General features: G+C 44.6%; 1 protein-coding gene across 2 annotated transcripts in view; it reads left to right on the top strand.

Annotated features, from left to right (window-relative positions):
* The window catches only part of NEGR1 (neuronal growth regulator 1), a 221,802-nt gene that overhangs the window by 151,239 nt on the left and 56,065 nt on the right, over positions 1-14,498 (top strand). For both annotated transcript variants that reach the window (XM_032696533.1, XM_032696534.1), the window contains exon 5: positions 9,838-9,958. In XM_032696533.1, the coding sequence (XP_032552424.1) occupies positions 9,838-9,958 (121 nt within the window). The remainder of the gene's footprint in view (positions 1-9,837; positions 9,959-14,498) is intronic.

The following is a 14,498-nucleotide window of genomic DNA, read 5'->3' as shown; positions in this document are numbered from 1 at the left end:
TCTCCTGAGGGGGTTGGCTGGTGTTAGCAAGTGTGTGGTGGAGGCAACAGATTGGAGCTAAGGCAGCTTGAGAAGCCTTACTTTGCTTTTCTAGTTTCAAACAAAATGGTGCTGTTGACATAAAGAAAGGAAAAATTTCCAACATCACTTTTCAGGCTTTTTAATTCATAAAGCTGGTTCTCTTCGTGTTTTCTACTTCTTCTCAAACAAAAACAAACTGTTTTGAGGCTGAAGTGACCTTTACTGGACCTTAGAGCTGCAGAGCAAACACGAGGTTCTGTGATGGAAGTTTGTGCCTCACAGGCACAGCCAGACTCTGAGACACTTCCCAAAGACAGGGAACATCATGGACTGTCTTGATTTGGCACCTGTTGCACAAAGATCACGATAGTCAGTGCTAGACTAAAGAATTCAATTTACAAACTTTGAAAAACTCACTTAAAATGCACCATCTCCAGTGTATTTGGAAAAAATTCTTTGTAATATCAGATGTATCAAAATCCAGGTGTTCAGCTGCTTCTGCACCTGGTGGGACTGATGGCAAAAAGAGAGTCTGGAGAAAGAGAACAAATCAGGAATTGTTTTTCAAAGCAGCAGTTTCCTTAAGTGAGGAATTCCCAGTATTCCAGGTTTCCCATGTAAAGCATCTGCATCTGAGTATTGACTTGGAATCTATTGTCCCTTTTTGAAGAATGCGTGACATTCTTTGGAAACAAGGAGTTGTCACAAGAACATTAAACAATCCACTGGGACAAACTGGGAAGCCCTGGATGTTTCTGGTGTTCGGCAGTGGCTCAGTTTTTGGCTCTGCTTTCCCCCAACTCGGCATCACGTGTGCTTTGTTTTAAGCCCTGATCTCAGAATAGAAGGTGACCTCCATGCCTCCATTGTACCAAATTCACTGGCTTTTACCTATTTCAATACCACAAAGCAGAGGAGCAAGAAATTACTTTATTGGACAGTCTTATAAATGAATACAGATTGGAGAGAGGGGGAGAAGGATAGACCCGTGAGATGCATTTGCTTCAATAAAATGCTTCTTTTCCCACAGCCAGCTGATTTTTTGGTGCCACAAGGGTGCAGGTCGTGTGTTTAAGGAGAAGTCCAAAGCAGGCAGCTGTGTTTGAACCAAGATGCCCAAGGAAACCTCGTGTGTTCCTTGGCCATGCAGCAATGGAGGGTTTGCACAGGTATTTTGGGTGTGCTGCAGGATGCAGAAGCCACCTCTCCCTGTCCCATGGAGCTGCCAGCTGAAACCATGGACACAGATGGAGCCTCTAAGAGAAAAGTAAATGTCACTCAGAGTAAACAAGTTCCTTTTTAAATTAATATGGCTGTATCTACTCTCCCCTTTGGACTTGCAGGAGGTCTGGGAAGCCCTTGTCAGTTACACTGAGTTGGAATTTTATGATTTTAATTCTAAAACTTGTTTTCAATGACATGAACTTTTCTGAGAGCATTTGGAAGCAGCCAGGATTTCTGGGGCTTTATTGCTTTTAGTCAGAACCCCCTGTGGAGGTGACTAGTCTTTGTCACCTCTCAGTGTCCATGGTCCTGTTTCCATCAGCTCACATCTGCCACGATTACTGGGGGGGGGGGAACCAAACCCTCCCTTTATGTAAACTTCACTTCTTTTTAATCCAGAGCAATAGCTTGGAGACCTTTCATGGCTCGTTCTCATTCTTCATGAGCTACATATGTACATGAGCTCCAACACACTGTCAGCGAACAGGGGTTTTCAATCAAAAAGCCTGTCAGGAAAGCTGATTCACTAACAAGAAAGCTGTCAAGCTGTGACAGCTGCTGTCTTTGCAACCCCAAACAATCTGTTCAGTGCTAACTCTGACTTATGCTTCCATTTATTATACAGCAGTAATGAGTTCTGGCCTTGGAAACAGCATTTTGGGGAGCTCACCTGGCTGTTTTGGTATGGATGTGGATATAGCAAATCAGAGCCCAGGTGGATGGGATAAGTTCGCTGCAAAAAAGTTCTACTTCTGTCTTTGGAGTAATTTTTTTAAAGTCCAGATCCAGTCCTTACCTCAATTTTTGTAGTTAAGCATCGACCTGGAGATTTCATTACTGTTGTAACATAAGAAGATTAGCACTTCTTATTTTCCCTACTGTGTTGAAAAATGGCTTATAACCTTAAAGACAACACCAGGATCCACAGGAATTGGTTCTGATGCTTAATTATCCCAGGATCTCAGAGCCCACTAAAATTCCACCTGGAGAAGGAACCGAGGAGTCAGGCTGGTGCTGCTGTCCAGATCCAGTATGCAAGTTGTCAGCATTTTGTTTTAAAATAAAAAGAAAAGAGAAAGAGCACCTTGACAGTCTTTTTAAGTAACTTCTTCCTGCAGTGTCTTACCAGCTCTAAATCTTGCTTCAGTTGTGGCTGATCATTGCTTGCCTGGCCCATAAGGGAGAAGGGAAGAGCTGATCCCTTTTTCTTCCTGTCTTGCACATTGAGTGCTGCAATATATTCCTAATAAATCACCTTTTCCAGCTCTACTAATCCCAGTTCCTTCTGTTTTCCTGAACTTTTGGCACTCCAGTTGAACCCACAGTAGTGCCTGGCCATAAAGCAGTGGTTTGTTCTAGATAACACGTCTGTTGTGCATTTCTGGGCTAATTGTCATCTTAAGTCGTCAGATGAGGACAATAAACTTCATCAAATATCTACAGATAAAACTGTTATTTTTTGAGACCACAGAAAGGTTGGTCAGGGTCCTGACACTGAGCCCCTGGCGTCTGATGTTCAAAGGGGACTGACTGGCATGTCCCCAGTCCCCAGACATGTGTGAGAGCTGTAGCAAGATGTAGTTTTACCTGGAAGAGACCCTGAGGAGGGTAACAGCCACCATGAGTTCATCAACAACACTTCGCACTGTGTCACTAATTCCCATTTATCACAGGGGAAGGCAGAAGATGTCACATGTCACAAGTTTTTGGTGTGTGTTGCTTACAGGTGCACGTGGGAGAAACATGGATGAGAAAAAATGTCCATGGGGAGGATGTTGAATTAATTAGAAAGTTGTCCCCCAAAGGCTCCCTGTCAGGGACGTGGGTCCCCAGAGCTGAGTCCGGTGCTCCGGTGTGTGAGTGGTGACCTGGTGGTTCCCAGTGGGGCCGAGCTGCAGGTGGTGGCACAGAAAGGCACCACTGTGGGCAGCTGAGGCTCTGGGCACCAGTCAGGGGGAACTGAGCACAGCGGTTTCTGGAGTGATTTCTCCCTCCCTTTGGTGTCTCCATCCTGCCACACCTGCTCTTGTGCTTTGGCTCCTGTCTGTGCTCTGCTAGGACCGGAGCAGGTCCCTGCCTGCATTTCTGACCTATTGTGAGGGATTTTGCATTTTTGTTGCAAACTGTCTTTCCTTGGAAAACTACCAGCTTCCTTTAACTCATTTTCCCCTCAGCTTTACTGCCAAAAGATCTACTTAGTAATTCTTGGAATTTGTTGAAGTCCATTGCTTTTATCTTCCTTAGAGGGAGAGAAATAGCAAAGCAAAAGCGCTCCTATTTGTTCACACCCAGGCTCCCAGCCAGCTCTTCCTTCTGGATTGGCACCAGCTGTATGACAGCATCTCCCTCCCTCCTCCTTGCTCCTCAGTACCACTCCAGGATGTGGATTCTCATTTTTCCCCTTTAGTCCCCATGCACACGTTGGCATTACCATTCACCCTCTCCTGACATAGCTGAAGGGAGCAGGAGAGCATCTCCCCCACAGGGGCCAGGGGCTGCTTCCAGACAGGTCTGTGGCCAAAGGGGTTCAATGTGTCAATGCTCACACACAAATATTTGTCCATATAATGTGCACAGGGATCCCAGGTCACCTAAGGAACGTGCCAGTTCATGGCTGGAGCTGCTCGCCCGTCCTTGGATGCTGCTCAAGGAAAGGGTTTGTGTACCCACGCTAGAGCAACTCCTTTAATAGGGGATAAAAATACGTTTACAGAGCTGCATTCAAGGGAATATGAGGAGAAAAACGCTTTGTTGGAAAATAGAAGGATTAAATAGATGAAGCAGTGAGATAAAACCCAATGGACAGAGAAACAAAGCAGTTCTAACTTGCCTTTCTTCACCAGCTCCCTTGAGGTCTTTGTTTGCTTTGCTGGTTTTGGGAGGTTTCATTAAGTTTCTTTCTCTTCTTTTTTTATCCCTTAAATACCTGTAAAACATGTTGTTAAGATTTCCTGTCTGCCAGGCTATTATTTATTAAGTATTATTTTATGTTGCTGATTTTTATGTTTTCCTCCCACATAACAATTACTCATGGATTTTAAGTTTTCTCTCAACACCAGGAGGTTTTATATTCCAACCCATAAATTGCCAGCAGCCGGGGATTTGGATGGTTATAATGCAATCCATTAGATGGAGCTGAGGGAGGGACATGTTTTGGGAAATTTATATGCCCTGCAACAAGGCAGATCCCACACAGAGAGTGCTGGAGAATCCACTCGATTCCCGACAGTGCAAGGTATTTACACAATTGTTTAACTGACATCTAGAGTATAGTGCTTGTAAAGGGAAATCCTAAATGGGAAAGGGAAAGCTGAAAAAGAGAGAGATTTGAATCTGAGATTGGGAAGAAATCCTTCCCTGTGAGGGTGGTGAGGTCCTGGCACAGGTTGCCCAGAGAAGCTGTGGCTGCCTCATCCCTGGAAGTGTCCAAGGCCAGGTTGGACGGGGCTTGGAGTAACCTGGTCTAGTGGAAGGTGTCCCTGCCCATGGCAGGAGATAGAACTCGATGAGCTTTAAGGTTCTTTCCAACCAAACCATTCCAGGATTCCACGAAAAGCACATAAGAGATGCTGGGTTACATATAGAACTGCATTCTCACCGATATCTCATACATTTGCATATAAAATTTATGTGCATGTTCAAGTCAAGATCCCACTGAATCTGTGTGTTTTGATAAGTCGTCAAGAAAAGATGGAATAAATAAGCTTGTTAGTTGCTGAGCCCAGTGGTTGTTACAGGCATGTCTCTCAAATGTTTCTGCGCAGCACAGAAGTTTCTGACGTGAAGAGCCATTTATTAAACCATTCCATTATTTTGGGAATAGGTAGGACTGATGCTCGGAATAAATTAGCAAAATTAAACAATCTAGATTGTCAAAAGCCCATCTTAATTATCTAAAGCACAAGTAATACTGTTTCTCTTGTAAAGACTTGTTACTGTATTGGCAAAACACTATGTGTGTACATATATCTAAATGAATATATTTGACTATTGCTGATATCTGGTTTTCTGAGCAGCAAAACAGATCTCAAAACCCGTTCTCTTACCTAAGTTTTAATCTTAGCACCCTGGAAAGCAATTTCACTAACAAAAGCTGACATTAGGATACCAAATTAAAAACTGATGAAAACTAGGAAAATAAAAGACTTTCTTTTTTTTGACATTTACAATTAATGCCACAAAAATGTTAGTTTAATCAGACAATATGGGTGCTTACAAAGGTGAAATTGAAAGTTGCCAGCCCTGAATGCTCATGTAAAAGTTAATAAATTCATCTCGTAATCATTAGGCACATGCTAGTTATAATAATTTACTGTCCATACCAAATCTTTATAAGCATTGTAATTAAATATAAAATGCACATTAGAATTATAATGAGTAATTAGGGCAACATAACTAATGTGCATAAAAGTCCCAATGCTCATTAAAATGTAAAAAGGGGAAACCTGCTCTAGCTGGAGTTTTAGCGTGTTCCCTGTGCCTGTGAATGATAGGGGTTGTTTTAACTGTTGCCTTAGGCATTTAAAAGCAAAACGAAACTACCTGAAAGGGGACCAGATTCAGCAGGACTTTGAGTCATTTCTGGATGAAACTTAAGTTGTCAGATTCAGTTTTCCAGCACAAACACCTGAGTCACGCAAAGGTGTTGGGGGACAAAGATGTGCAGAATCAGAATCATAGAAAGGTTTGGGTTGGGAGGGACCTTTAAGCTCATCTCGTTCCACCCCCTGCCATGGGCAGGGACACCTTCCACTAGACCAGGTTGCTCCAAGTGCTGTCCAGCCTGGCCTTGCACACTGGGCTTTGTAGGGTGAGACCTGCACAGGCCCCACGCAGTGACACCGAACCCCAGGCAAGCCTGGGGACATCTGGCATCGTCTCCAGTGCCTGTTGGGTCCGACTCTCCTCACTCACACACTTCTTCTGACAGATCCCTCATGTGGGGATACATAAATATGCATTTCTAGGGAATAATAAATATGTATTTTGGCTCAAGCCCAGCCTTCCCTCCTGAGCCACCTCACACAGGGACAGACGTGAAGGGTGTTGGTGAAGCTCCAGTGAAGCCACGGCTCTGACACCCTCTCCAAATAACCTTTCCCAGCAAAGCACTCACATAGATTTGAGAAATGGATATTAAATAAGTTCCAATAATGTATTTCCAAGTCAGAAATTCGGCATTTGTTTTAAGAACCTTTCTCCGCAGGGCTGAACCATGGGAGAGGATTAAACAAGGATCCACTGAGGGAGACTAAACCTACAAACATGAGTCACAGAAGCCCAGTGCTGCTGACAGATTTATAGCAATCATATTCTTTTCTCTATTATTTTATATAACCATTATTTAGGAGATATAAAAATGACAAATACCTTTAAAATTATTAGTTTTGCATGAGGTTTCCTTGTTAACATCACTGTTTGATTTGACTGCAGTATCTCTGTCAGCCCCCTGACTTGTCTGGGATAATCCCCACCTTGGGAACTCAGCAAGAATTTTACCCCCTTCCCTCCTTCTGCAGCCTCTGCCAGGTTTCCCTCTCTCCTGGTGCTCTGTACCTTTGAGACAAGGTGTTACTTTCTTGCTGGCTTGTTTATTATTATTTATAGGGAAGGGCTCAGGCACAAGGCTGTGTCTGCAACACAACGGGAATCTCTTCCCTCAGAACTCGTGGAGGGGAAACCCAGTGAAGGCATTAGTTGTAGGAGTTTGAGGGAAGGCTGCAGCTGGAGCCTCACCTGTCCCACACCTCAGAGGATGCCAACAGCTGCAGCTTGAGTGACAGCAATAAAATCAGCTCCCAAATATCTCCTCAAAAATGAGTCTTTTTGACTGCGTAAAAAAACTACATTAAAATATATATATAATAGTGATGATCTGAGAATCTCTCCCGGGAGTTTGTCTCTTCTCTTTCCAAAGCAGGCCTTGGCAGTGAGAGCAGCAGGTTTTAGGTGTGATTTCAGCTGGAGTATTTCGGTCTTCCACCCCCATGGCAGCAGGTGGATCTGGTGGATTTTTGGCTCAGCTCATTACTTATCAGTGCTCCAGGAACACACCTGCATCAGACTAAAAACAATAAAATAACCTGACAGTGATAAATCCAAGAGAATGGTGGCTCCAAGCGATCCCTGGGTTGTGTTTCCATACCTGTATTAACCAGGGATTTCCTGGAGCAGGGAACATTGGTTTTAATTCTAATTCTGAAGAAACAGAATCTGAAATCCTTCTGAAAGGGAGATCTAAGAAAACTCCCTCTTCAGAAATTTTCCAGTAGTTTCCAAGCAGAAACCTCACCAGATAGCAAAGCCTGGAATCGTTGCGTATGGCTGGGATGCAGCTGTAATCCCTTCCCAGCTGCAATGGGAGCAAGGGCCCTGAGGCTCCTGCCTGAAGAAGGAGCAGCAGGCTGTACATTTTTATGCATCATTTCATTTTAAAACATATTGTCAGTGATGTTCTGCATTATGTAAAAAGCAACCAAAGCAAAAAAAATCCCTAAAAACAACACAAAACACCAAGCAAAAGGTGAGTAGACCCCAGAGGTAGCACGAAAGTGGTACATTTTAGAGAAAAAACCTCTGTACACAACTCAGGCCTTTTCTTGTCTCTTATTCGCTCTTCCAGTGGTCACATCTTTCGTACAACTTGAGTGAAGGAGTGGGGACGCTTTACATGTTCCTGTTATTTTTATGGATTAACAAAACCAATGCGGTTTTTTCTATGCACGTTATGCAGAAGTAGTCCTGTAAATTGCTTAAACACTTATTATCTCCTGGAAATTTGAATGGTACCAGTTGACAGTTAATGAGTTCCTGGGTTGGTTTGTTGTAATCATCAGGTGTGTGATGAGGGAACTTGCCTATCACTGTTTTGTCATAGAACTGATGCTTCTTTACTGGCAGGTTTGTGTAAAATATTCAGATCTCTTAAATTGTGTCAGAAATGAGGGGTTTGGCTGTCTAAAGAAACACCATCAAAGGTATTGGTAAAAGCAGGCTTAATTTGAATTTGTGAAAACGTGACTTTACAGAGTTGGGGTGTCAAGAGTTGCTCTGTTACTGCCCATGTTGAAGCACACACAGGAAGATCAGATCAGAAGCCATTTGGAATGACTAACACAGAAGCTGGGAATGCAAAAGGGAGTGCAAAGGGTATGGGTGCAAAGATAATGCTGCCAAAGGGTTTAGCAGCACTGAATCACTGAGCACTTTAACATTTACAAAGCGATTTGATAGGTTTGCTGTAGTTATAAAAATGCCTTAACTCTGGATTTGGGACAGGAATATTCATCCCAGAATCAATTCCCATGCACACGGTTAAAGCCCTGTGTGCTCCTGTTTCCAGGTGTGTAAAGGCACCTGTTGAAAATTCCCCTGTGTTGGTTCTGACTGTTTCCACCTGTACCATGCATGAGCTCCTGGTGGGATCAGGGAGTGTCTCAGGCTCCACTGGGAAGTCAAGGGATGTTTCAGCACTCAGATGGTTCTGTCAAGGTTTATCAGGAGCTTCTGAGGTCAGGTCAAGATGGGGTGGGGATGCACCACGACAACATAGATGATAAACAGTGGGTGAGATGGTGCTGAAAGCAGACGTGAGGCAGTCAGAGCTCCACATGAACATAAACACCTTGAAGCAACATCTGGAAAACTGCTTGGGAAAAAGTAAACAGATTTTTATTTATAAGTTCTGTGGTTTGGTTTTTATAGTGTTTTGATGATGCACATAAATTATTGTATCAAACTAGAAAACATAAAAGAAATTCCAGGGGGGAGGCAGTTGTTCCCTTTGATAATCTCTTTCCTGAGGAAGTTACTATGTTTTATTTTCAGCTCACTGTTGCCTTTTGCTGGCAACTGGAAAACCTGACAATGGCTTTTTATCTTTATTTGTATCTGTGGTTCTAAGCTCAATATGTTCATTACTATTTACAGTGTTTACTATTTAAAAAGACAAAATACACTTACTAAAACAACGCTATATCCAGTGCAATGCTGGGAAAATCACTGTTCTGTGAGATTGATGGGTGGCTCATCATCTTGAAGGTTTATTTCTTAAATATGCAAAACAAGAACTCAAAGGCCACCTGAGCTCCAGGGTTTATGTGCTGTTTGCAGGTGCCATGATGCAGGAGGTAAGCAGTGCTGGAACTGGGGACCTTGTGGCCTGGGCACTGCCTTGGCACTGCTGTACCCTCCCAGTGCCAAGGGCCCTTGGCTGAGCCCGGTGGGAGCCTTTTAGTGCACCAGTGTTGGGGTTTCATGTGCTTCTTTCCAATTCCCAGGATTTACGTGCATCTTGTATGACACTAATGCTTACAGTTGTGGTTTACACCGAGTAACTGTTGGACAACCAGCTTTTTTTCAGGATTGGATTGATATCTCTCCATGTCTCAGTTGTGTTTTTACACCAAACATATAGGTCAGATCTCAGAATCTGCGGTGTGGGGTAATTTTGACTCTTCTGGAAGCAAACGTGGTTGAATGTGAACCAAGCTGGAGACCACTCGCGCCAGGCCGAGTGCGCCAAGGAGCAGCGGCGCTGAATGATCTGCGTGTCCAGATGCCAACATCCATTTTACAATTCTTTTCTTTCAGTTGCCCCCACAATTCAGGAACTTAAATCCAGCGGTGTGGTGCTTGGAGGGAACGGCCTGATACGGTGCGAAGGTGCAGGAGTTCCTGCCCCGAACTTTGAGTGGTACAAAGGAGAGAGGAAGTAAGTAGCCGGTGCTGCCGGGGCTGTCGCCTGCCCATGGGGACCAGGGTGGAAGAGAGAGGAGCCACCAGGCTGGGGTTGTCCCCATGGTGACAAGTCCAGCAGCTTGGCCTGCAATCAATGCCGAGCTCCAGCAGCGGGTACCTGGAAGCGTTGGCTGTGCAGTTCTGGGGGAGCAGCTCAGTCTCCTCGTGGTTGTATTTCCTGCTCTGGACACAGGCTGTGCTGGGCTCTGAGAGTGATAATTGCAATAACAAGCCTAACGTTCAAATATGCTCTAGTAATTACAGCCTTTTAAGTATAATAAAAAATAGCACTGAAAAAGCTACTAAAAGGATTTTTTTTTTTTAATTCATCTTCCCAGGTTTCCTGCTGTGGGTTTTGGGGTGGAGAGGTTGTTTCATGAGCAAGACTTTCAACCAAATCTTCCTGTGTATGGATTTTCACCCAGTTGTGCCGCTAGTGGTCTAGACCATGGGTCTGTATTCCACAGAGCTCTGCAGGTCACTGCATCCAAGAGTGGGAGTGCTCCTTGCTTGAACCCTAGAAATTGATTCTGTGCTTTGAGTTTGTTTGCAGCCAGCTTCACTTCCAGGTCATTAGTGTTATGGAATGGTAACAGGAATCTCTGTAGAGTCAGCTTTATTTTAAAACCAGCTCATTGAACAGGTAGATATTTTCCATTTTTAATAGGACATTGGGTTTTTCAGCTCTTGGCTTGTCTAAGAGCTTATTTCTGGTAGGTTCTCATGTCGGTGCAAAAGCAAGTGGATATTTGTCCCTTGTAACTTAGTGTCAAGCTTTTGAACTTCCCAGCTTCCAAGTGTTGGGTTTCTCAGATCAAACATCCCCCTAAACCTGGGAGCTGACAGGAGAATATTAATGACCCTTTTTCACAGAAAGCCATCTGTCAGCTCATTTCTCAGCTGCTCCCCTCCCTCAGCAGGAGCTGCTCCTCCTCCCTCTTCACTTTGCTGAGCAGTCACAGCTTTGCACTTCACCCTATCCTAAAACATTCTCTAAAACCTCACCTTTATGTGGCAGGGACTGGTTTTCCTCTGTTGGTGAAATTCAGCTGCATCCTGTTTGCAAAGATACCTGTTGTGTTGTGACTATCCTGGGGGGAGTTGCAGCAGGAATATATTTTGTGTAGGAAATATTTCAGTGCAGTTTTAGCACTCTGGATTCAACCAGCCCTTTCCAGCGTGCTAATCACCTTTCTGTTTAAAACGCTGACCAAATTCCTTTCCCGTGAGTGCACTCAGTGCCAAGGCAGCAGCAGGAAAAATGAAGCAGAGCATTTCAGGACACCAGAGTTGTGCTTCTGTCTCAGTTTCAGTTGGTGTTTCACCTCAGCAAGAACAGTACTGTCCTGTTGGGTTTTGCTGCTCAAATGTTGTGTTAAATCTCACACTGCATCCTTTTTAGGAGTTGGACTTTTTTGATTCTTGTGGGTCCCTTCCAACTCAGGATATTCCATGAACTGTTGTTGGCAGATGACTACAAAGGTGCTGGGGATTTCTGAACCCCCTTCACTTGCAGGAAGGAAGGAAATCCATACACGCTGTTTTTAACTTCAGTATATCCCCTTTCCCTCTGGATGATGGGCAGTCACCACAAGATGAGCCTTGGGCAGTTCAGTCACTGGTTTAATGCAAAGCTCTCAGAGGTAGCTCCGAGTAGCATCTACATTATCAGGCAGATAATTTGCAGCTGTACTCCAAGACTACATTTATCCCGTGGGAATGCACACCCTGCTGGATTTTCTGTTAACAGAATAGAGAGAATCCCGTTTGCTTCAGATACTCTTGGACTGGGACTTGTGTTTTTGGACATCTGAAACCCTAAGTGTATGTTCAGTGTCTGAAACAAACCTTTTGGGCCTATAAACTGTATTGTTGTTACTTAGATTAATGTAAATCCAAACCCACCATTTCCAGGCTCAAGGGATCATCTTATCATAAAAGAGCCATTAAAGCTAAGCATAAAGCCTGTAACAGACTACATTAAGTTAAAAATATTAGTCTTTGAGGCAGAGAGGCTAATTCTGCCTAGTCACTGAGTTCCCAAGGGCTGCTGTTCGCTAACTTTCTATAGGTGCTAGTGCCCAAGGTGGGGTGAGCTGGGAAGAGACAGAAAGTCTGGGGGAGAAGTTAGTAAAAGCATCTTAAAATTGTCATTGGTTTGGGTTGGAAGGGATCTTAAACCCCTTCAGTCCCACCCTCGCCATAGGCAGGGGCACTTTCCACTAGACTAGGTTGCTCCAAGCCCTGTCCAGCCTGGCCTTGGACACTTCCAGGAATGGGGCACCTCCAGGGATGGGGCTTTATAAATGTGTGTGGCTTCTAAAATTGTAGCAGGATTCCCTGTAGAGAGGAGAATGACTTCACTATGCCAACTCCAAAATCCATGTCTGTTCAGTGTGTTATGTTTAGGGTTACACAGAAATTAGATCTCAGACATTAAACAGCCACAGGGAAGAAGCCCAAAAGTCACCTAAATAAAATATTAAAATATTAATTCCCTTTTCCATCTCAAAGCAAACAAGACACACATTTGAAATAACAAAACTCATTATAGGGGCTTAATATATTATAATAAGGTGAAAGTATTCAAATTTGAAACCAAAGGCAGGTACCCCCTGGGGGCTGGCACTGATGCATGAGCTCTGGATGTGCGGGAGTAATCTCTGGAATAAAAAGGAAATCACTCTTCCCTTTCTAACTGGTGCAAAGCAGAAAGGTGAAGGAACACGTGGGGTGGCTGCACACAACTTAAAATGCTATTCCAGGCTGGGAAAGAACTTGGTGAAACCCAGACGAGTGATAAATGTGTGTTCAGTCAATAAACGAAGCTGAGCAGCACACGGGAGCAATTAATTTAAAAGTAAAAGCATCTGCTTCTCACAACTGCAAATGGAAACCCTCGGAACTGCTGAGTTTATGCAAACTAATGCCAGCTCCTCGCTCCATTAATTGCCTGGCTTATTGATATGCTCATCTACTCAGTTCCATTTACTCCAGAACCTCCAGTCCTGGCCACCAGCATCAGCCACTTCCAGCAGGGACGTGGAGGGATGGTAATGTGGGAGAAGTGGGAGAGGAAGGAGGGGCAGGAGTAAGTGGAAAAGGGCTCTGAGCTGGCACCCACAGATCTCATCCTCTCGGCAGCCTGGGGAGGCAGCAGGTCACAACAAGCAGACACAGTTATTTTTTGAGGCAAATGTCACCCCTGACAGGACATGGGGACAGCAAAATTCCCACCCCTGCAATGTTTTCTGGACAATGAGTTAAACCTTACAACTATAAAACAGAGATGCTGTAGTTCAAATTGAGGTTATGGGCCAAAGGGGTGGAGGTGGCTTGGAAAGAGCAGGTAGGAACCATGGAATCTCAGACTGGTTTGGGTTGGAAGGGACCTTAAAACTCATCTCATCCCACCCCCTGCCATGGGCAGGGACACCTTCCACTAGATCAGGTTGCTCCAAGCCCCATCCAACCTGGCCTTGGACACTTCCAGGGATGGGGCAGCCACAGCTTCTCTGGGCAACCTGTGCCAGGGCCTCACCACCCTCCCAACAAAGAACAAGCCATAGGTGGACAAGGAGCTGTGATTCCAGTACCCCAAGTTTCCCTGGGAGAGGGGCAGGGATCAAACCCTGAAAGGCAGCAGGAAGGGATGGTGGCCATGGCTGCAGCTCCTGCCCTCCCACTGTCACTGTGTGTGAACCACGATGTGATGGGTGGGTTTGGGAGCGAAGGAGGCTCTTGAGATTGTCTGCATGAGAGGCAGGAAGCGAAGGGACATTGGTGGGTTTAGAAGAACATCCATGTGCATAGGCTGAATGGACAAACTTCTGCCTTGCACAGGAAGAGATGAATCTTCCAACTGCAGTGCTCATCTCCAACCAGGCACTTCAATCCCATTTCTTTTACATTTCATGCAAAACCCTGTGTGTCCATGGGATGTGCCACGTCCTCTCCCCAGCCGTGGGCTGGAGGAGCAGAGTCCTCTACACCAACACAAGCTGCACAGGGAAAAGAAGTCCCCATGAGTGAGCAGCCTGTAGTGATCCAGTGGGAAGAGAGGCACTCACGTGACAATGAGTGCTCAGCCCACAACATGCCGAAGTGCAATTAATGACAGATTTGTGAAGGTTTTTAGACAGAAAGGTAGAAGATTGCCTTAATTCTCAGGATATACCATTATATATTCCAATATAGCAGACAAAAATTGTATTCTTAATCTAAAACTCTGCTCATGGTGGGAAATATAAGGAATTAAGAGTAATAACCATAGCGAGTTTTTTAATAACGTGGTTACCCTTTTCATCTCCTTGTTTGATCAGACGTGGTTTGCCTACAACAACACCATTTAAGTTGGTCATCTGGCTTTGCCTCGGTGCACCAGCGATGATTCTGACATGGCTTTGGGAGCAATACCAAAACACCTGCACAGTTCCTGTTAAATTTGGGGTAGGAAGCTTGAAGTTGGGTGAAAAGAGCCCTGATTTGGCTTTTTCCTGCGCTTGGTTCCCTGG

Source organism: Chiroxiphia lanceolata, chromosome 9 (genome assembly GCF_009829145.1).
Source record: "Chiroxiphia lanceolata isolate bChiLan1 chromosome 9, bChiLan1.pri, whole genome shotgun sequence".
NCBI lineage: Eukaryota > Metazoa > Chordata > Aves > Passeriformes > Pipridae > Chiroxiphia > Chiroxiphia lanceolata.
Note: the sequence above shows the minus strand (reverse complement) of the source record. Positions and strands in the feature narration are given on the sequence as shown.